The 22,961-nt window shown below is 37.4% G+C and overlaps 2 protein-coding genes across 5 annotated transcripts; one reads left to right on the top strand and one right to left on the bottom strand.

Moving 5' to 3' along the window:
- The first annotated feature begins 416 nt into the window (after positions 1-416).
- On the top strand, positions 417-11,052 carry LOC107823221 (putative inactive shikimate kinase like 2, chloroplastic). The gene is made up of 8 exons (XM_075252563.1): positions 417-704; positions 2,360-2,547; positions 2,626-2,820; positions 3,073-3,134; positions 8,942-9,008; positions 9,091-9,209; positions 10,193-10,369; positions 10,749-11,052. Exons 1-8 carry the CDS (start codon positions 483-485, stop codon positions 10,856-10,858), a joined length of 1,140 nt encoding a protein of 379 aa, XP_075108664.1. The 5' UTR covers positions 417-482; the 3' UTR covers positions 10,859-11,052.
- Positions 11,053-12,970: 1,918 nt separating this feature from the next.
- LOC107823220 (inactive poly [ADP-ribose] polymerase RCD1-like) lies at positions 12,971-22,567 on the bottom strand. Of its 4 annotated transcripts, none has more exons than XM_016649828.2 (8): positions 22,230-22,567; positions 20,900-21,021; positions 19,325-20,568; positions 18,591-18,832; positions 17,268-17,365; positions 16,000-16,176; positions 15,820-15,910; positions 12,971-13,381 (listed from the first exon to the last, which is right to left on the bottom strand). In XM_016649828.2, the coding sequence occupies exons 3-8, from the start codon at positions 20,443-20,445 to the stop codon at positions 13,332-13,334; spliced, it is 1,779 nt and encodes a 592-aa protein (XP_016505314.1). In that variant the 5' UTR covers positions 20,446-20,568; positions 20,900-21,021; positions 22,230-22,567; the 3' UTR covers positions 12,971-13,331. The 4 variants fall into 4 exon arrangements, with proteins under 4 accessions (XP_016505314.1, XP_016505313.1, XP_075108658.1 ...); XM_016649827.2 differs by having other exon boundaries at positions 15,815-15,910; positions 22,230-22,563; XM_075252557.1 differs by lacking the exons at positions 15,820-15,910; positions 16,000-16,176 and having other exon boundaries at positions 22,230-22,563.
- Positions 22,568-22,961: the final 394 nt, after the last annotated feature.

Raw genomic sequence — 22,961 nt, 5'->3', positions numbered from 1 at the left:
TCCCAATGGCTTAATATGTTTGTGTTTCAAGAAACAGAGCAAGATAGATGTACCAAATACTTAAGAATTTAAATCTTCTTCTCCCTTAAGTATACTAATGTTTCATTTTCCCCTAATATAGGTTTGAGTTACATTTGAAATAATATAATTAAATTGTAATTTCTCTAAGGGTGTAACCACGTCCAAAGACGGTAGTGGAACATGTTCATCCTTAACTAAAGATTTGGGATTTTAGCCTTTGAGAATATAACCTCCTTGGCTAAAGAATATAACCACCTTGGCTAAAGAGCACTTTATCTCGTAAAGTAAAATTTCTTAATGCAAATTTGGATTACTGGTGCCCAAAATCAAGAGGGAAACCAAAAAAAAAAAAGGAAATTAAAACGGAAGTATGCACAATTTAATCAAACTAATGGGAGCTTTCTGTAAATTCTCAAAACAATCCTAAATTTCTTATCTTCTCCATTTCCGCAGAAGCAAACATGGCTTCTTCTTCCGCAGCTCTGTGTTTTCTTCTACCAAATCCCATTAAACTTTCACTATCATTTCCAAAGATTTTTTCTTGGTCTTCAAAACCTACATTCCCAGCAATTGCAAGCTTTTATTCAGCAATTCCTCGTTTAGGTTACAGCAACTTCAAGAAACTCAATGCCCTTCACTGCAGCAATCTTCCAACTGCTTCCACAAATAACACTCAGTACGAGGTAACTTTGGTGTTCATTAAGTACATGTATACTCTAGTCACCCATTTGAGAAATTCATCAGCAGACTATGTTGCTGTACTTGGTCCAAAGAACATGTCCAACTTTCCATTGATTTATCAAATACGGATGTAAATATTTTAACTAGTACAGAAACACATCCTAAGTCTAATTGTTAATGTGTATCTTTATCAGGAAAGAATAAGGGCTGGCAGAAGAATATCAACATCACACACCACACAACAAGAAATGAACAGAAAATGAAGTTTAGGTGCAAACCCTAGAAAATGCATTATCACATTCATATGTGAAAGTTATGTTGATACTTTTACTGAGTTGATTGGCTTTATAATTTACATGCTAAGCTGTAAAATACAGGATTTATCCAACAGTATACGAGTAACTATGATTATGTTATTCGCATTTGGTAGTAAACTCGTAGAGGCTGTTTGGTTGGTGAAATAAGCATATTTATTTTGCCGCATACATTTTAGGACTACAAACAAACAAACAAACACAACGCACTAAAATTCCACCAATGGGGTCTGGGGAGGGTAGAGTGTATGCAGACCTTACCCCTACCCAGAGGGGCAGAGAGGTTGTTTCCGGGAGACCTTCGGCTCAGAGACAATCGATCTGTGACAACAAAACCTGAAAAATAATACCAACAACGTGAGAGACAGCAAATAAATGGAAAAGCAGTAACACAAATAATATGCAAAAATATGAAACACAACATAAATCACTAGCAGTGCTAGACAAGACACTATCATACTCATCGGTACAAAGAGGGAAACCGAGACAAAGAGGAAAACTGCTCGACTACCTTTTAACCTACAACCCTAATGCTCGAACTCTATACCTTCCTATCAAGAGTCATGTCCTCGGAAACCTGGAGTTGCGCCATGTCCTGTCTAATCACTTTGCCCCAATACTTCTTAGGCTGCCCTCTACCTCTTCTCGTACCTGCCAAAGCCAACCGCTCACACCGCCTAACCGGGGCATCTAGGCTTCTCCTCTGCATGTGTCCAAATCATCTAAGCCGCGCTTCCCGCATCTTGTCATCCACCGGAGCCACGCCCACCCTCTCCCGCATATCTTCATTCCTAATCTTATCCAACCTAGTGCGCCGACACATCCATCTCAACATCCTCATTTCTGCTACTTTCATCTTGTGGATATGTGAATTCTTGACTGGCCAACACTCAGCCCTATACAACCGATCTGACTACCGCTCTATAGAACTTACCTTTGAGTTTCGGTGGCACATTCTTATCACACAGGACTCCAGACGCTAACCTCCATTTCATTCACCCCACTCCATACGGTGCGTAATTACTACATTGTTTGGTTACTTGTTTTCTTCTCCGCATAAGACTCTATGTATTGTTTTATGCAGGGTAGAATGTGGACTAAGAATAAGGGTATTGGTAATACATGTATTAAAATAAAGGAGGACAGAAATTCCCTTTCACTTTTCAGATTTGTTTTTCATTTTCTTTGAAAATATCCAATAAGAAATGATCTCCATATTATAGTCCACATATTACTTATCCTTGTATTCGGACCAAACGACCCCTTAAGTTAGTATCAGCTCCCTCTGAACTTCAGAATAAATTAGCTTCTCTTTACCAACCCAATTGTGAAACTTATTGCAGTTTTCTGATGGCTCTTCTGAGGTGGAATTGAGATTAGAACTTGGCCAGGGAGATGTAACTCCTAAGGAGATATATGTAGATGCAAATGAAAGTTCTTTAGCAATTAGAGTAGAGCAATCTGGAATTATTCGAACTCTCATGGAAACCAGCACTCTGTATGAGAAGATAAAGCCTGCAGAGACAATATGGTAAAACACAAACAAAATCTTACTACACATGTTATATCCTTGCGCAAACATTTGCTGAAATAAATTGTTTCGTGCCAGGTACATAGACGATGATCAATTAGTAATTAGCTTGAAGAAGCAAAACTCTGAGTTGAAATGGCCTGACATTGTGGAGTCTTGGGAGTCCCTAAGTGCTGGAATTACACAACTCCTTAGAGGAACTTCAATATACTTAGTTGGGAAATCGACTGAAATCAACCAGCGGATTGCTCGAGAACTGGCTGTTGGACTAGGGTATGCATGTTCCTCACTTTAATGAGTAAAAGCTAATGCTACATACTGCGAGGGAGCCAGGGGGTGCAGGCGCTGGCATCTACTGCCTGTATAGTGGTTTTCTTTAATTGTCAATTTTTTGACTTAACAAAAGAGTTGGATTAGTTGCATTTCCTTCTTCCACATTCACGATCATCCTTTTAAGCTAAATTATATCATTTCCACATTCAACATCATCTTCTAAAAACTTTGTTCAACTCTTATGGTGGTTAGGTACACCCTTCTTAGTACTACGGAGCTGCTAGAAGCATATGCCAAGCAACCAATTGATTCATGTGAGTTACATCCGTTTTTTTCTCTTCGCAAAAGGAGATAACTATCAATAAGTAATAAGTTTCAAGGAAAAACAATAGGAAAAAAAAAAGTGTTTACAAGGAAGATCAGAACTATCCTGATTGCACAGGGATAAACCAAATAACTAGGGAAGAGAGATAAAGCAAACATGTAAATCTAGGGAAACATTTAATTTGCTTTGTATCATGAAGATGCCATACACACAACACTCGTTTCTCATGCATTCAAAGGCATAATATCCCCTTGCCTCCCTTCAGCCAAAGATCCTTTTTCCTCTTTATTCAATTGTTTCCTAACCCATTCCAGGGGTAAATGAGGAGGGGTCTGATGCTGTAGCAGAAGCAGAAAGTGTTATACTAGAGATGTATGTGATAGGACCAAACCTATTGTTGTATGTGAAAGTAGACAAAACAAAAGAAAGAAAAATCAAAAAGAGATGAAAATATGATGTAAGCGCTTACATCGACATTCTTGTGATGTAAGCGCTTACCTCGGCATTCTTATGATGTAAGCGCTTACCTCGGCAGGGCATTCAAATGCCTATAAATAGGGGTCTACATTTTCATTTGTAGATCATCCCAAAACTTCTTCTTTCTCTCTTCAATTAATAAAGAGTTATTCTTTGTGTGACCGTGGAGTAGGCAAAAATTGTCGAACCACGTAAATCTTGTCTTGTCTTGTGCAATTTATTGTTTCTCTCCTAAATATCCTTTTCCTTTTATTATCTTGACACGTCTCCTCAACAACTGGTATCAGAGCTGCAGACAGTGTAATTCTGGTAGAAAAGTACAGTATTGGTGCAGGTACTATTCACAAGAATAGTGCAACACTATTGATCATCGTTACTATTCACAAGCACTATTCACATAAATTGTTTTTGTGAAAAATGGCATCGGAAGAAGGGAAGGTTAAGATTGAAAAGTTCAATGGCAAAGATTTTGGATTCTGGAAAATGCAAATAGAGAATTATTTGTACCAGAAAAATTTACACTTACCTCTGACCGAGGTGAAACCGGAGACTATGGCCAAAGCAGATTGGGATCTATTAGATCGCCAAGCTCTTGGTGTAATTCGTTTGACGCTAACACGAAATGTGGCGTTTAACATCATTAACAAGAAGACCACTGCAGGCCTGATGAAGGCGTTATCAAATATGTACGAGAAGCCATCTGCTTCAAATAAAGTCTATTTGATGCGTCGATTGTTCAACTTAAAGATGACAGAAGGTGGATCAGTCACGGAGCATATCAATGAGTTTAATATAATATTAACTCAGTTGAGTTCTGTTAATATAACAATTGATGACGAAATCAGGGCGTTGATTCTACTATCATCTCTATCGGAGAGTTGGTCTGCAACAGTAACTGCAGTTAGCAGTTCATCAGGAAGTACCAAACTCAAATTGAGTGATATTAGAGACTTGGTTCTAAGCAAAGATATTCGCCGAAGAGAATCAAGTGATTCCCCAGGATCTGCTTTTAATACCGAAAGCAGGGGAGAATCAACCAAAGAGGACAGAGTTACGGTCGTGGCAGATCAAAGTCAAGGAGAAGAGGACAATCCAAAAATCGCAAGGACATTACTTATTGGAATTGCGATAAAAAGGGTCACTACAGTAGTCAATGTAGAGAACCAAAGAAGAAGAAGGAAGAAAATTCAGCAAATGTAATTGCTGAACAAGTCGGTGATGCACTAATTTGTTGTGCAGACAGTCCAGTCGAATCTTGGATTTTGGACTCAGGTGCATCCTTTCACTCTACATCATGCAAAGAATTATTGCATAATTATATTGCTGGAAAATTTGGGAAAGTTTATCTAGCAGACGGCGAACCTCTCGACATTGCCGGAAAAGGTGAAGTTCATATAAAAACTTCACAAGGCACGCTATGGAAATTGCAAAATGTACGACATGTTCCTGGCCTCAAGAAAAATCTAATATCTATGGGTCAGATTGACGATGAAGGATATACAACAGCATTCGACAACGGATCGTGGAAGATAACCAAAGGGAATTTGGTTGTGGCACGAGGCTTCAAAAGGGGAACACTGTATGCAACTGCAATAGAAAGAGATACTATAGCAACAGTTGATCATGGTCGTGATACAACATTGTGGCATCGGAGGCTCAGGCATATGAGTGAGAAGGGAATGAAGCTTTTGGCATCCAAAAAGAAGTTGTCAAACCTAAAACATGTTGAATTAGGTTTGTGCGAAGATTGCATTTACGGGAAACAAAAGAGAGTTAGTTTCTCAAAGGTGGGAAGGACACCAAAGAAAGAGAAGCTGGAACTAGTGCATACAGATGTGTGGGGACCAGCTCCTGTAACTTCTCTAGGAGGCTCACGCTATTATGTCACCTTCATTGATGATTCCATAAGAAAGGTATGGGTTTATTTTCTGAAAAATAAATCTGATGTGTTTGTTACCTTTAAAAGATGGAAAGCTGAAGTTGAAAATCAGACAAGTCTAAAGTTAAAATGTCTGAAGTCTGACAATGGAGGAGAGTATGATAGCCAAGAGTTCAAAGCATTTTGCTCGGAGAATGGGATCAGAATGATCAAGACAGTTCCTGGAACACCGGAACAAAATGGTGTTGCTGAGAGGATGAACAGAACCCTGAATGAACGAGCCAGAAGTATGAGAATACATTCTGGATTGCCAAAGTATTTTTGGGTTGAGGCTGTTAACACGGCAGCTTACCTCATAAATAGGGGACCTTCTGTACCGCTGAATTTTGAAATTCCTAAGGAGGTATGGACAAGAAAGGAGGTAACTCTCTCACATCTGAAAATTTTTGGTTGTGTTGCTTATGTGCATGTAAACTCTAATGATAGAGATAAGCTTGATCCTAAAGCAAAGAAATGTTTCTTTATTGGCTATGGTGATGATAATTTTGGTTATCGGTTTTGGGATGATCAGAATAGAAAGATCCTAAGACACAGGAATGTCACATTTAATGAAAATGTGATGTACAAGGACAAGCTTGAAGTAGAACCAACCAACACCAGCAAACAGACAATGTCTGAAACAGTTGAGTTAGAAGAAATCTCAGAAAATGAAGTGGCTAGAGGGATTACAACTGATTCTGAAATTGAAGATGAAGAACCAGAAGCCGAATTTGAAGAAGAACTAGAAGCCGAACCTGAATCAGAACCAGAACCGGAACCAGAGATAGAATCAAATGCAGAACCAAATCTGGAATCAGGACCTGAATCAAATTCGGATTCTGTTACTCATGAACCTACATTGAGGAGATCTAAAAGAGTCACGAATGCTCCAGATAGGTTAACTCTCTCTCTTCACTATTTACTTCTTACTGATGCTGGAGAACCAGAGCATTTTGTTGAAGCAATGCAGGTGATAGACTCTGATAAGTGGAAGCCATGAAAGAAGAGATGAATTCTCTTCAAAAGAATAAAACATGGACACTTACGGAGTTACCAAAAGGAAAGAAGGCATTGCAGAACAAGTGGGTGTACAGAGTCAAGGAAGAGCATGATGGTAAGAAGAGATACAAAACACGATTAGTAGTAAAAGGCTTTCAGCAGAAGGAAGGAATTGACTACACCGAGATCTTCTCTCCTGTAGTCAAATTAACTACTATCAGGTTGGTGTTAAGTATCGTAGCTGCAGAAAATTTGCATTTGGAGCAGCTAGATGTTAAAACTGCTTTCTTGCATGGTGACCTTAAAGAAGACATCTACATGAAGCAACCTGAAGGTTTTCAAGTTTCTGGTAAAGAAAACCTTGTGTGTAAGTTGAAGAAGAGTTTGTATGGTTTGAAACAAGCTCCCCGACAATGGTACAAGAAATTTGATGGATTCATGCATAAAAATGGTTTCACACGATGTGAGATGGACCATTGCTGTTATATCAAAAATCTTGATGAATCCTATATCATTTTATTGTTGTACGTTGATGATATGCTAATTGCAGGATCTAGCATAAATGAGATCAACTTGGTTAAGCAACAACTGGCGGAGGATTTTGAAATAAAAGACTTAGGACCAGCTAAGCAAATGCTTGGGATGAGGATTAGCAGAAACAGGTCGGAAGGAACGTTAAAGTTGTCTCAAGAAAAGTACATACAAAAGGTACTAAGCAGGTTCAGTCTTCATGATGCAAAGACCAGAAGCACTCCACTTGGAAGCCATCTAAATCTATCAAAGGACCAATCACCTAAGACAGATGAAGAAAGGAAGTACATGTCCAAAGTTTCGTATGCTTCAGCAGTAGGAAGTTTGATGTATGCTATGGTTTGCACTAGACCTTACATAGCCCATGCAGTTGGAGTTGTCAGTAGATACATGTCAGATCCAGGAAAGGAGCATTGGGAAGGTGTAAAATGGATATTGCGATATCTCAAAGGCACCTCAGGTATGGCACTTTGTTTTAAAAAGAGCAATATTATCTTACAAGGTTTTGCTGATGCAAATTTAGGCGGCGATCTGGATAGTCGAAAAAGTACCACGGGCTACGTGTTCACCTTGGGTGGTACTGCTGTTAGTTGGATGTCCAGACTTCAGAAAAGTGTTGCTCTATTACCACTGAAGCAGAGTACATGGCAATCTCAGAAGCTGGAAAAGAGATGATTTGGCTCAAGAATTTTCTTAAAGAGCTAGGTAAAGAGCAGGACAATTGTGAGCTTTTCAGCGATAGCCAGAGTACAATTCATCTTGCCAAGAATCCAGTGTTTCATGCAAGATCGAAGCATATCCAGTTGAGGTATCATCATATCCGAGAGTTGATAAATGAAGGAACTCTTTCCCTACAGAAGATACCAGGATCAAAGAACCCGTCAGACATGTTGACTAAAGTTGTCGGTGTTGACAAACTGAGGCTGTGCACTGCCTCAGTTAGCCTTCAAGACTAATAGCGTGAAGGCGCCACCAGAGAATAGCAAATCTTTTTTTATTTTCTTTCTTGATGTAACATAGGTTTGAAGGGGAGATTGATAGGACCAAACCTATTGTTGTATGTGAAAGTAGACAAAACAAAAGAAAGAAAAATCAAAAAGAGATGAAAATATGATGTAAGCGCTTACATCGACATTCTTGTGATGTAAGCGCTTACCTCGGCATTCTTATGATGTAAGCGCTTACCTCGGCATTCTTATGATGTAAGCGCTTACATCGGCATTCTTATGATGTAAGCGCTTACCTCGGACAGGGCATTCAAATGCCTATAAATAGGGGTCTACATTTTCATTTGTAGATCATCCCAAAACTTCTTCTTTCTCTCTTCAATTAATAAAGAGTTATTCTTTGTGTGACCGTGGAGTAAGCAAAAATTGCCGAACCACGTAAATCTTGTCTTGTCTTGTCTTGTGCAATTTATTGTTTCTCTCCTAAATATCCTTTTCCTTTTATTATCTGGACACGTCTCCTCTTATGGTGGTTAGGTACACCCTTCTTAGTACTACGGAGCTGCTAGAAGCATATGCCAAGCAACCAATTGATTCATGTGAGTTACATCCGTTTTTTTCTCTTCGCAAAAGGAGATAACTATCAATAAGTAATAAGTTTCAAGGAAAAACAATAGGAAAAAAAAAAGTGTTTACAAGGAAGATCAGAACTATCCTGATTGCAGAGGGATAAACCAAATAACTAGGGAAGAGAGATAAAGCAAACATGCAAATCTAGGGAAACATTTAATTTGCTTTGTATCATGAAGATGCCATACACACAACACTCGTTTCTCATGCATTCAAAGGCATAATATCCCCTTGCCTCCCTTCAGCCAAAGATCATTTTTCCTCTTTATTCAATTGTTTCCTAACCCATTCCAGGGGTAAATGAGGAGGGGTCTGATGCTGTAGCAGAAGCAGAAAGTGTTATACTAGAGAGCCTCAGTAGGTATTCACTTTGTCTTGTATGCCTTACTCGTTTCCCTTGGTATTGATAAGTAGAAATATATTATATTTGATTCTTGTTTTAGCCATGCCCGTGCTGTTATTGCAACCTTGGGAGGGAAGAGAGGTGCCGCTGGAAGAGCAAACCAATGGAGGCATCTTTTTGCTGGATTCACAATCTGGCTTTCCCTATCTGAAGCCACAGGTTAGGAAACTTAACTCTCTCTCTCTCCCCTTCATTTGGATGTATTGTATGTTTTACAAGCCACTCTATTGTTATATATTGCTATTTTCTGTCTATCCATGAGTTTCCATTCCCTTTATTTAGATAGTCTAGGAGTGACACAATACATATTTTTTAAAACGACATTTATTTTCTGGGGTTGTGGGGGGGGGGGGGGGGAGCAGGAATTGAGAACTTATTTGTACATCGTAAAACGTGGCTTTTCTACGATTGCTGAAAGTTGTTACTTGGTTTCATAGTATGTTGGCGTATTTGACACGCAAAACTATATCATTTTGTTGGTCACAAATCATATTGAATCATGGACTTGTTTGTTTAAGCTGTGTCCCCTAACAAGCTATGTGGAAAGTAACTCTTTCTTTGACTGCAATATGAATTATAAGTGTCTACTTCTCTCTCTTTAAATGATATATGGAGTGAATGCTGCTTCGAATCTAATCCAGTGAAATGATGAACTAAGATTAAAGTTTATCTCGCTATGAGTTTTCTTAGTTGACAAGCCAAGATCGGTATGCACATGTTCAACTTACTTTAGAGACATAAGTCGTCATGAGTGTTCCCTGTAGACTACAAATGAAGGGAGAAAAATAACAAAAACTAGTCTACCTCTAGAAATCTTTTCTTAAAACAGAATTAAGTTGCATATTTTTTTATCTGACTCCCTTTCGAGTCTTGCGATTGCTAAAAACATCTGTCTACTGTAGAAACTATACAACTCCTGAGCGAGATACGAACTTGACAAGAAAATAGAAACTGAGATATAAATAAGTTTCTCCTATGTGCACCTGCCAACCCCTTGGCAACCAAGTGCAGATAATTGATCACTTGTGTACAAATTACCAAGTGCACCTCTAAATTATAATGGGAAATGTGTTCTGTTTCTTAAGCTGGTCTTTCATCTAAGATAAGTCTTGTTATGTATTTTAAGCTGATATCAACTGCAGATGAAGAATCTGCAAAAGAGGAAGCAAAAAGGAACATGCAAGATAGTGGTCGAGGTTACTCTAATGCTGAAGTGGTAGTAAAGCTCGGAGGTTGGGACCCTAACTATTCAAAGTCAGTAGCTCAGGCTGTGCTTAGTGCACTCAAGCGCTTAATTTTGGCAGATAAAGACCTTCCAGGTACACTGCATTTCATAACCATGCTTCCTACACCTAGTTGTTATGAACTTTGAATTTATTGTGGATAGGCTTATTCTCTTTCAAAAAGGCAGAAAAAGAAGAAAGAAAAAACTACTAACATAGATGGTAAAGGAGCTTGCGCAAGTGTAATGAGTTAAACATGCGCTTAGCGTTATTGTCAGTATGTTGAGTAACCTTTTTTGATATTTCCTTCCGTGACACTGTTCATAAGCTTGTATATATATATATACAGCTAATATGAGAATCATACGCTAATGTTCTAGCATTACAAAGAAAGAGCCCCTTTGCCTTGACATGAATTGGAAGTTTGTACAAGCTTGTCATGTGATTTGTCAATTTGTTTTCTTCTATTCTGAAGGAAAAAAGAGTTTATACATCAGGTTGGGCTGCAGAGGTGATTGGCCAGACATCAAACCACCGGGTTGGGACCCGTCAAGCAGCCCTGATGTATCTTCTCCCTCCTCATAGCAGAGTATTAGTGTATGCATTTAATTGTGACTATCTCCCTCACCTTTTCCCCTTGTATTTTTTTGTATCAATATATGATGTAGTAGGAAACTTTGTCCTTGAGGGGCATCAACATGGTTGTTGTTACATTCTTTATATGAACTGTAAGAAAGGTTTTGGCTTCGTTCGGACAAGACCGATTCATTGTTCAGAAATTTTGCCCTGAAAAAAAATTGTGGTTCAGACGAAGGTCATTCATTTGAAACATATTCGTTCAACCTACGTGATCCCCACTATTAGTATTCATTCATTTTGAAAATTGGCCCGAAAATACGCGTCACATCAATGTATGTTCAAGAGTTTTTTAAAGAGGGGAGTGAAGTACAAGAACGTTATACTGCAAGTAAAACAAGAGTCCTAGGCAACTCAGGTCGCACATCGCAAATCACGAAGGACCAATTGCACCTTAAGCTTAAAAGTGATTATAATACAATGCCTTTATGTATGTAACTTTTGTTCTCTTCAAGGCTAGGGAACAACAACAACAACGACGACGACCCAGTATAATCCCACAAGTGGGGTCTGGGGAGGGTAATATGTACGCAGACCTTACCCTACCCCGAAGGGTAGAGAGGCTGTTTCCAGGAGACCCTCGGCTCAAAAAAAGCAATAGGAGATGATATATTAGTACCATAAAAATGCGTAATAAAAATAACAACAATATATAAGAGATATGAAATATGAAATACAGGATACGAAATACGAAATACGAAATACGAAAATAAATGGCTGGTATAGTACAACTAGAAGGTAAAGCCCTGCATCAATAGACGACCAATGACATTCCTAGTCTAACTCCTAACTGGATAGTCTCCCTCTATTGTGCTGTAGAAATATTCACATTCTCCCCTAACCTACAACCTTAATGCTCGACCTCCATAATTCCCTATCAAGGGTCATGTCCTCAGTAATCCTAAGTCGCGCCATGTCCTGTCTGATCACCTCTCCCCAATACTTCTTAGGTCTTCCTCTACCTCTCCGCGTGCCCACGACAGCCAGTCGCTCACACCTCCTCACCGGTGCATCAGTGCTCCTCCTCTGAATGTGCCCGAACCATCTTCAAGGCTAGGGAAAAGGAGATAATTACGCCAGGGGATTATTTATTTTTTTGGGGTGGGGTGTGTGTGGAAGAAATCGGCATCGTCCTCGCCTAACACCAATCTTTTGCTCTTGTAACTTCTGCGAGTTTTTTACCAATATCATCTTTGTTGTATCACCTAATCTTTCGTTACATCCTCATAATATACCATTTAACAAGGAACATCCCTAAAGTTTTCCAAACCTAACCTAACCAAAAAACTGTCCTCCATCAAATTTTCCATCCATTACTAACTGCCTTCTTCTCTTAAATGTACTTTATCTTTCTTGCTTTCCTTCTTTCTTTCTTTCTTTTTTTTTTTTTTTTTTTGAAAAATCCGCACAAGCTTTATTAAAGAACAAAAACTGACTTGACAACACTAGACCAGCGAAAATGGCCCTCCCTTCTCCGGATTTTCTAACATGCCATCTTGAAATGTGGCATGAGATCAGTTTCTTCCACTTGTTCCGGTTTAGACCAAGTCCAGTGATTTTTCTTGGTTAGACTCCTCATCAGGAAGGGATTTCTGGAAATATCAAGTATAATATCATCGTCGAGTTATCAATAAAGAACAATGAAAAGTGCAAAAAGGATTAAATAAAAAAAGAAAACATAAGCTATTTCCGGAAGTAGGGAACTAGTGATAGCCGTCGAAGGAAAAGACTCATCATTCCGTTGCAAGTACTGAAATATCTTTTCCAGAAGATGAATCCAACAGCAAGACGTTGAACCTTAAAAAGAAATGTACACGTGGAAATTTAGTACTTCTAATTGTGGCCTAAGTCGGAACTCAAAAGCAAATCGTCACTTTCGCTGTTGAGTGCTTGGACAAAGAACAGCCAAAGCGAGTGGCTATGTTGGAAACAACAGTGTCTTCAGCTAATCTGATACATATATAGCATCCGAGAAAGCTAGCCATCATAAATTAAAACTTAAGAAAAAGATAAAATGCATGTGAGAGAAGGCGGTATTTAGAAATGGAAGACGGAGGGATGTTTTTGGTTTAGCTTTGGAAAACTTAAAGGATGTTTCATGCTTAGTGAAAGATTATGAGGATGTAATGTAAGTTTAGTGATACAAGGATAGATATTGGTCAAATGCCAAACATCAATTATTGCCATCACAGATAGGAGAGAATGAAAGTCGCATATAGAAGAAGAAAAGGCGCAAGTTCTGACACCACTGCTTATAGTCACAAAAGAGTCGAAGAAATTCAACGAAATTCAACCTACATTAACTACCAACAAAAGAAAAGAAAAAAACTAGAGCGAAGAAGTAACTACGCTGCATGATTGTTGAAGGTAGAGCTGTTGACCACCAAGCAGCAAACCACCCTTCTGGTACCAGCCTCAAAAATTAAGCTCCCCGCTTGGCACACTTGAAGAGCACACTGATGCGGGAGACGGCTGCAACACAAGGATAGGTTTTTCAGACCTAAAAACACCATTTCTGTACAATTTCATTCAGTAGCCTGCAGCTACGAACTGCATATCCATATATTTACCAACAGTATCTTACACAAATCCCACCACATGAAAGAAGCCAAAAGAGACAACAGAGAAGACAGCAAAAAAGATAAAACTAAAAAATATAAATTAATACAACATTTTCATCAAGAATATATTAATAATAACATGCCGAGAACAAAATAAACCCAGGCCTCATCACCTCACCATCAGTAAAAAGATGAAAATTGCAGCAAATCTAAGTGATTGAAGGTTCCATGTGCGACTGATCTTCCTTCAGAAGATGCTTTTAATGAAGAGGTTCGTGGATTCGGGACCTCACACATTTCACCCATACCTCTGAGAAATTCAAATTTAAGATTTGGTTGTAAAATGTAAAACACATTTTCTCTCTCCTCGAGTATAATAAAAATATGCAGCCCTCCCCTAGGTCAATAAATGGTATACTTTGAGCCAAAATTGTACCCACCCCCTCAATTAATTTTTATGAATCCTGCTAAGATCTAACCTTGTTTTCGTGGTACACTAAAAACAGATCTACTCTATTCTTGAGTCAAAAACTGATATAATGAATGCATGGAAAAGATGGAATGAAGCGTTTTAGAGACCTTAACATGCAAGCATTCCCTACAAAATCCAGGATAGAGAAACAAATGTGCCAACCTTGAATTTTTTTCATTTGTCGGTGTAACTAAAGATATGCCTTACCCTTTTAGTGGGCCTTAAGCAGCGGATATCCAGATTAGTCAAGCCTAGAGAGGGTACCGAACACTTGGTGGGAAACAAAATATAAAACAGAAAAATACTTACTTTACATATTGACTTGTATCACCTATTTTAAACAAATCTCATTAGAAAGGCAGCAGAAGACTACTAATTTTGTTTGGGGGCGCAACGCCCTCCACCTACTCTTAAACTTCTAATTTCGTTTGGTTTACACGCACATACATACATAATACATACATACACACACACACATATACTCACTAGATTTGTTATTGTTGTTATGTTTTTTGTATTTTGTGTGTGTGTGTGTGTGGGGGGGGGGGGGGGTTGGTGCCACCAAAGGACTATACATTAAATTTACAAATACAAGACTACAAGAGGGGCAGTCATGTAAACTACATATAAATTCCCATATTCTCCCAGCATATGACTAAAAAAATGCATGGCCACTGCCGTCCTTTGGAATTTTCTATTACAACTTTTTGAATCAAATTTCATATCTATTATTGTCAAAGAAAAGAAACGGGAAAGACACCCCTAAGCCTAATTTATTTGAGTACTCCCATATGGCCCAGTAAGAGGAGGTGGAACCATATGGCACCTTAAAGAAAGAAACTCATTTATGAGTTTCAGGTTTCGAGAAAAAAAATCACTTTGATTTCTATGGTGCCAAGCAATAAAGTAACAGTTGGTGGAGGAAAGCAATATAATGTGGATACCTTCTTGAAAGACACAACAGGAAAGAAGTATTTTTATTTAAATGAAGGTGCAGGACAATTCTTTAGGGAGAGGAAGAGCACCACAAATTATTTCTTCCAGTAAGATATCTGGAAAAAGATGTCCAAGATAACCTCAAGTGGCTGAAACTACAAGATGTATAAATTCTACATGACCTTGCTTGTTAAGGGGAGATTAGAGTCCATCATCATTCAAAAGAAATGTTTCTTCTTCTATTACTACTGACACCAGTTGACATGCATGTCCTGCCGGATAATTCAAACAGCTTATGAGGGACAATGTAATCAAATTAAGAACGTCTATTTAACCTAGCCTAAGATTCTAACTTATTAAAGGTTTTGAAATGACCAGATTCTTACTATGGATTTAAGATAATTTCATTCATTATCGTAGAGTGGAAAAGTACTAATAACAATAAAGGATTTTTCGTAGTCCGCTTGCTGCATCCCTGCCGATCAAAAAAACACAAAGGAATTTCATAATGCCTTCAACGTAAATGCGCTCGGTACTTGCGAGCATTCCCATTAGAAGTATCACATCACTATCAAAGATTCACTTCTTAGAAGAAAAAAATCTAAAAAATAAGGGACACCAATATAATAATTTTGCCACAACAGGTGTATTTTAAAAAGTTAGTACCACCACTAACATAAACAATCAGATCAGCCGTAAAGAGACAACAGCGAAGTCTCGATAGACTTTGAACTAGAGGATAGAATCTTGCACCAAAAAGGAAATACAACATAAGCAAATACACAAGCCACCTAAACTAAGAGCAACCATTGTTCCCACTTCTATTAAAACTCAAAATCAATCTACCAATTCAAGACGTGTGTTTGTCAACAAACACCCAGCCTAAGGTACCAAATTACCAACTTATATATGGATAGAAGCACATTCTTAGCATACCTTACATTGGAGATTGGTCACGGTAGACTTCAGTAACTGATCACCCACTATCAATCTCAACTTTTTAATGAAATCATTCCGAGTAATTTTCTTGCTCTAAGCAAAAAACAAAACGAGAGAAATTCAGGGAGCAGGAAGAAAGTTTTAAATGAAAATTGTTAGACACAACTGTCAGCAAAACATACCCTGAACAAGTCATAGTGTGCATGAACCAATTTCATATCTTCAGGAGCGACTTTAGCTGAAATAGCTCCAAATAACATAGAGAAAGGCATCCAGGGAGATTTGGGAGATTTATTTGTACTTATACCAACATCATGGGATTGCTGTAGGTTGTTTACAAACTGATATTGCTGACACTTCTGCTAACCGGATAAAATCGGAAATGTTAAACAAGGACATAAACTTATTCACAAGGTTAGGCTAAAACACAAGGAAATTCACATGCTTTCCAAATGTTGCACGTGAACAATAAAATTCTTTAAAGAACGAACAAAATCGAGCAAAAAAGAGAACTTCACCACAAAAAAAATTCCAACACTAGAATAATGGGCAGAGGCTAAGATTAGAAAATATCTTTGGATTCAGTCATTCATTAAGAGTTAAGCAGTTCAAATATAAAACACGGCAACATTGCCTTGCCACCTAATAGTTTCTATACGTAGATGTGCTCTCTAAAGCAATTGCATCAGCAATTTTATTAACATGTGTCCACGTCAATGTATGTCACAAGCCAAAAGAAAGAGATTTATCACCCAGTTCGCTTCCTATTTTTTCAAGATATCTTCATACCAGATGCTCCTTTAGCTAAAACTTGAGAACACTCCTTCACTGGAAACTACAAATCGTTTATTAATCCAGACCTAGGAAACAACTTAAAGAGGGAACAGGAAACTAGATCATTCTCTTTCTTCCTATAGTAAGATAACCGTAAGCGAGGAGATCAAGTGCAACCATGCTTGATATTCAACCATTTCAGTTCTCTTAATGATCAAAATTTTAGAATCCATATATTCTCTGAGAAGCTAACTTTAGTCCATTCAAGTTGGCAAGGTTTGACTGTCTAATTCATATTCATAATATATACGCAACAATCTGCGCTGCAGGAAAACTTGTCAAACCTCATATTGCAACTTCTTGTGCGAACCCGAGGCAGAGAAATGCAATCTCAAGTTAAAGCTCAATTTCTGAAGAGGAGAGCACATAAGGAATCCACTGGACGCTATCAACTTGTACCAACAGAAGCACTTTGTGTTGCTCCACATTGGTGTAGTAAGGGAAATAGGACTCGTAGTAGCTACTTTTCCCTCCAAATAATCTCTTTTCACCTTATATTATTAGCAAAGACTAATAGCAAAGATAATTTATCAGTTCTCTTTCTCTGTTTTTCTGCTATAGGGATGGGGTGAAGTGCGGTGGGGTGGGGTGAGGGGTAAGTCAAATGAAGGATTACCATTTCTGAAGGCAATTTATTCAAGTCCAACTGCTCCTCAGATCCCTGAGAAGTAACTCCAGAGACATCAAGCCTACTTTCTTCCCTTATTGGAGCTCCTGCGGAAATAAAATGCAAACTCAGAACCACTTCTGAAAATAGATTAGCTAAACAAACTCTACCAAATTAATTTGAACCTGAAAATTACTCAATCCGAACATCAACCATCAGTCAGTAGAAATAATGTCTTTGACAAGCACAATTACTGATTGGCGCATTAAAACCAACACAAGATTGTGTTATGACTACTATTTCTTTCATTTTTTCTAGGATGAATAAATCAAAAAGTATGTTGTAAAAGAAGTGTAACCTCTTCTCTTTTTACTTTAAATACCCTTAAGCGAATAGTTATGATTGCAACTTTGTGTCTTTTTGAATTATGATAAGCTGACTACTTGCGGACCCTCACCATAATGATATCAAAGTTCTACGTATTAAAGTAGTGCATCATGACACTTAAAAGATATCAAGTTTAAAGTCCTGAAGAGCCCATAAAATATCATTGACATGTATTTCAAAGCAATAAAAACTTTTTAACACCAGAATATCACGTTGTAATCATCTAATGATACAAAACAAATTAATCTTTTTTTTAAGCAATCTCCCATTAAATGTTGCATTCAGCAATTTAACATCAGAACGATGACATTCAACGCCTAAATGGTTTAGAATCTAGATCCTTCACCGGGAGACACTAGAAACTGAACAATCATATAACAAAGTTAAGAAACGTATGTCATTATCATAGTGGCTGTCTTCCTACAACCTTAAAGGTGAGAAACAACACCTGATAATCGTTAAGAAAGTTAAAAGAGTTATTTACAAATAATAAATGACGGAGTTCCACCTGATGATAATCTTTACAAGGATCCAACACCCAACTTGTGTTGAATCTTTTCTCAATGAGCAAATATCTCAAAATTCCATCTTTATCTTCTATTTTATGATAGAAAAATTAGAGACCCATAACACAATGGCCAAAGCAGTGCTATAATCCAATTTTATTATGTTATGTACTCAAGCATAGTAATTGCTATAAAGCAAGTCTTTTGAAAGAGAAATAGGTCCCAAACTAGAATTAATAGATACTTCCGAGAGATTTCACAGCTAAAACATCAACCAAAATTCTTTATTACATTGGAGGTTGAAGTACCACACAACTCAAAATAACAAAGGAAATGGGTTTCTCTTTAAGGAAAGGTGTATAATCAATACATTTTTAAATTCTATACCAATCATATTATTGTGACGTTAAAATATATGGAAAAGGAGATAAATAGACACCTTGTGCTCCTGAAGACATCTTGAAGCTCACAACATACTCCGGATATATGTGTGTATTCATATTCATATTCCAAACAGTATAATACGTAGGATTCTCCAAATCATCAACACCACTATCATATTTCCCATCGCTCGGATGAGATTGCTTAGAACCGAAATGCAAAAGTTCTTCATTGCCCAAAATGACACGACAAAGAACCATGTAACGAACGCCATTTTCGTCAACATCACAACTAGCGGCACTGATAGAGACAAAGAAAAAAAAAAAGCAATTGATGCTTAAGTTATATTGTCCTGAAAGATAAAAATTGCTGAAGTTAGATTGTCCTGAAAGATATCAGTGAATAAAGGACCATTTTTCTTTCTTCTTCTGAGTTGGGGGATTTGGTGTGTTTTTTTTTTGTGGGATTTCGGCGGGGGGGTTTTGGTGGGTTGGGGGGGGGGGTGTTCTGTTATTAGATATCCAGCGATGATACTATACACCAAATAAGTTTTTGAAAACAGCATTGTTATCTTTAAGTTGCAAGGCTCTTCTTTTCCGTTTTTATTTCCTCAAAGTACAGCAGTCATACAAGCACAGTAAAACAATTTGGAACTATATAATCACAAAGTTTAATGACCTCCATTAAGCTACAGCATGATTTTAAAACCACTCTAAGATCATGATATTGTAACTCCAAACAATAATGAAATCATCAATAAAAATGACATTGTACTACAAAGTATTATCCAACCTTTTAGAGGCACGATCCTGTGCAATGAGGTGCACTCCTACTCCAAGATTAGTCTTCAGTCTAGATGCCCCATGCATAAGGCCATAGTTCATAATTGTACATACTACCTCTTTGGAAGCAGCAAGCCAAGCATACCGAACATTGGAATTTCCACGATAATTTTGGGTTATCTCGACCAGCTTCTCAAACAATTCCAAGCGATTTCTCAAATATTTACTTGAACATTGACTAACTTTGACTATATCCACTTTATGGATGCCATTTATTCCCTTAACAAACATATTTTTAACAGATTCTGCATCCACCAAATTTAGTGCATCTTCTAATTTAGGAGACAGAATTTCCTGATTCTGTTGATTGTCTACAACTATTTCCATTTTTGCATCAGAAATTTTATCATCAGCAAATTCTTGATTATCTTTAAGAGGATCGACTTTAGTCCTTTTATAACTGACATTTGACTCCTCCACACATTCTTCCAAATTGCAATTATTTGGTCCATGAAAGTCTATTTCAAGATGCAACTTAATTTTAGTTGCCCTATCCGGCTCAGGAGTACTGAAATATTCAGTTCTTTGTGACTGGATGTCAAAGTTGTCATGCATTTTACAACAGACGAGACATAACTCAGGGAAGAAACAGCCACCTGCTTCGTCTATCCAGGCGATAGGTTTCTCTAAACCAGTTATCAGATCTACCTGAATCATATACAGAATATCAAGGATTACATGAAAGCCACCACAGTTCACCTCAATCACAGCCTTCTTTGCACGGAAGTCTTCTTTAACTAAACAAACAATATCTAGAGGGAAATCATTCCATTCACCATTTTGATGAAACAAAACACGTTGTGGTAGTCCACTTTTCATGAAATTTGAGTAGTTCTTAAGTATCGATGTCTTAAGATGTGATCCGCAATTAGACTCACAGTCTACAGTCCTTTTTCTCTTCCCAAGCTTGTTATAGAAAGAGTTACAGTTTGGTTGAAATAATAGCTCCTCAAGCTTCTCACTGCGGGCTTCAACTATACTTGCCACACACTGAGATGCCACTTCGCTTTTTGAGTCGTCTGCAGCAGTCCTACAGCCATTATCTAACACTTTAACCCAGCTTGACTCCATTTATCTACAGGCAACTACTATTTACAAATTTTTTACAGAAAGACTATATCCTAGACTAGTATCGCGCAAGTCTGTCATAACAAATTTTGGAGAAGCCACCTTAAGGAGAACGAAATGCAAAACCTGGCAGGAAAAACAAAAGCAATTAGGGAGTCATTCCATTAAAAATAGAAAAGAGACATCTCTTCATATGAACTGCACGACACTCACCATAATGGAACATAATGTAGTTCATAAACTACGTAGATCAAGTAATCTGACACCAACTGAATAACAGAAAATCCGAACTCTAGCAATAGATTCACTCCTTTTTGCAGAAATAGAAGTAATTTCCACTGTAATGCTAATGCACATAACTCAAGTACCTTATTTATTTACTTCCCGCAAGTGAAATACCAGTAAATTATTAATTCTAATAATGCATTTGGAATATAGCTAACTTTGAGAAACCTACCATATTCTGCAATAAGTGGCCATCTCGGCAGAGGCTTGTTGTCTCCATAATGCTGGTATGTCAAGTCAACGAATTTTCCTTTGCACAAAGGTAAACTTAGAAGCTACTCTAATTCACCTCCGCTGAAAACATAACTTCGTCAATATTAAAGATTAAAAAAATACAAAAATAAATGCTGAACTAAAATTTCCAGATATTATAAAGCAATAAATAAAGTAAACAGAAATAACAAAAAGGTGTATCAATATCTTTCAAACAAAAATCCAAGATAAGCATTAGCATTACTCTCAAATGTCTCATTACCACTTAAAAACTTCAGCTAATATTAGGCAGTAAACGAACAACTGGAAAATAACTACATTACCTTTTCATGGTTTTTCCTTTTTGGTTTCACCAGGCCTTATCTTGAATTGGCCTAAAATTAAGCATACACATAGACACGAGAAATGGACCGCAACACTACACGTATAATATAAGTAACATGCTATTAAGACAACCATAACAACAACAAGGGTGTATCCCATCGGTTGGTGACACCACGATTAAGACTGTGAATGACCAAGGTTCTAATCCAAAGCCTCGACCGGACAGTTAACAGCTATTGTACTAGGTACCTATGGGATGGCCGAGCTGCGCCAACGCCGCCCCTTATTTTACATACATGTGTGTATTTACATATATATGTTTTTGCCAACCTAGTCCATGTTTTTAGTAGGTTAGCAAAGCTCTCATTTTTAAGTTCTCTAAGTAACAGTGCCAGCACATTAAAATATGGACATTTTTGCCTTTCACCCGTCCTAAATTTAGTCGAACGCTCTCTAGAAAAAGTTGTCAGCTCTTTTCATGTCACATAAAGAAGTTCCCTCATGTAACCACTTGGCTTAAATGTATAAATATAACGCTCTAGTAATAAAATGGCAAAGGTAAGTTAAAGGGCAAATTTGAGAACTTAAAAAAATGGGAACATGCCAACCTATTAAATCCATATTATACAACGGCAAATTATATCATATATGTACCAATTAAAAGTCCAGCAAAAATTCAATGAAATCATCATAAAATGCTGCACAAAATACAGCAAAAATTCAAGTCAATTCATCATAAATAATGTAGCAAGCAAAAAGTTCAAAAAATCTCATAAATTAGCAAACAAATATCGTAAAAATATTTACCACAAATTAATTTAAGAAAAGAAAAAAAAACAAGATCCAAACCGATCTACCCGGAACAAAGCAAATCGAAACATATCAGATACAGATCTAAGCAGTGAAAGAAAAAAGAAAAAAAAGAAAAAAAGAAAAATAGTCTAACCAAGTTTAACAGATTCTACCTCTCATTGATTAAACGTAGTCGTCTTTGTCGTCGTCCCGGAAGAAGTTAACGCTCCACAGATTACGGCGAAGGAAACAAAGCAGAACACAGCAGGAATTTCAACTCTTTGAATACCTAGATTTGTAGTTTGCTTGGGCGAAAAGAAAGAGAAAATAAATAAAAATATTTTGACCAAAAATGGAACGAAAGAGCGAAAGGTCGGCGACCTTACCTTGTAGCTTCGAAGATTGAAGGTACATAGGTAAGTTGTGTTTTTCGGGTAACAACAGGTAAACGATATCGTTTAGTTCCTGAAAATATGCGGACGATGTCGTTATTATGCTTCGTCGCTTTGCGCACTGACCTTTTGTCAGAGTTTGTCGTTTATGTAGAGTGAAAGGATTTTCTTTTTTCTTAAGCATCTTGTGTCCAAAATTTACATTAGTGAGTTATAGCCTCTTTGTCCAAGCTTCTCGAGAGGCCAAAAGTGCTTCTTTTTTTTTTAAAAGTATTTTTTTTCTTAATTTGAGATGTTTGATTAAGCTTTTTGGGGGAGGGAAGTGCTTTTTCGGAAGAAGCAGAAGCAGTTTCTGAGAAGTTCTCAGAACAAAGTAGCTTCTTCCCAAATGCAGAAGCAGTTTTGATTTTTCTTCTTACCTAAATACTCTTAACAAAATATAGTATATACCAAAATAACCATTAAACCTAATACTTAGGATATTAATGTATAAGTATTTCTTCTTATTTTTAA

Source organism: Nicotiana tabacum, chromosome 1 (assembly GCF_000715075.1).
Source record: "Nicotiana tabacum cultivar K326 chromosome 1, ASM71507v2, whole genome shotgun sequence".
Classification (NCBI taxonomy): domain Eukaryota; kingdom Viridiplantae; phylum Streptophyta; class Magnoliopsida; order Solanales; family Solanaceae; genus Nicotiana; species Nicotiana tabacum.
This window is presented reverse-complemented; position numbering and strand designations above follow the sequence as displayed.

Coding starts and splice junctions, on each gene's coding strand:
- LOC107823221 (XM_075252563.1), top strand. CDS start 483: ATGGCTTCTTCTTCCGCAGCTCTGTGTTTTCTTCTACCAAATCCCATT. Junction 705..2,359: donor CAAATAACACTCAGTACGAG/GTAACTTTGGTG, acceptor AACTTATTGCAG/TTTTCTGATGGCTCTTCTGA. Junction 2,821..3,072: donor GAACTGGCTGTTGGACTAGG/GTATGCATGTTC, acceptor TATGGTGGTTAG/GTACACCCTTCTTAGTACTA.
- LOC107823220 (XM_016649827.2), bottom strand. CDS start 20,445: ATGGAGTCAAGCTGGGTTAAAGTGTTAGATAATGGCTGTAGGACTGCT. Junction 17,366..18,590: donor GATGTCTTCAGGAGCACAAG/GTGTCTATTTAT, acceptor TTATTTCCGCAG/GAGCTCCAATAAGGGAAGAA. Junction 15,911..15,999: donor CACACTATGACTTGTTCAGG/GTATGTTTTGCT, acceptor TTTTTTGCTTAG/AGCAAGAAAATTACTCGGAA.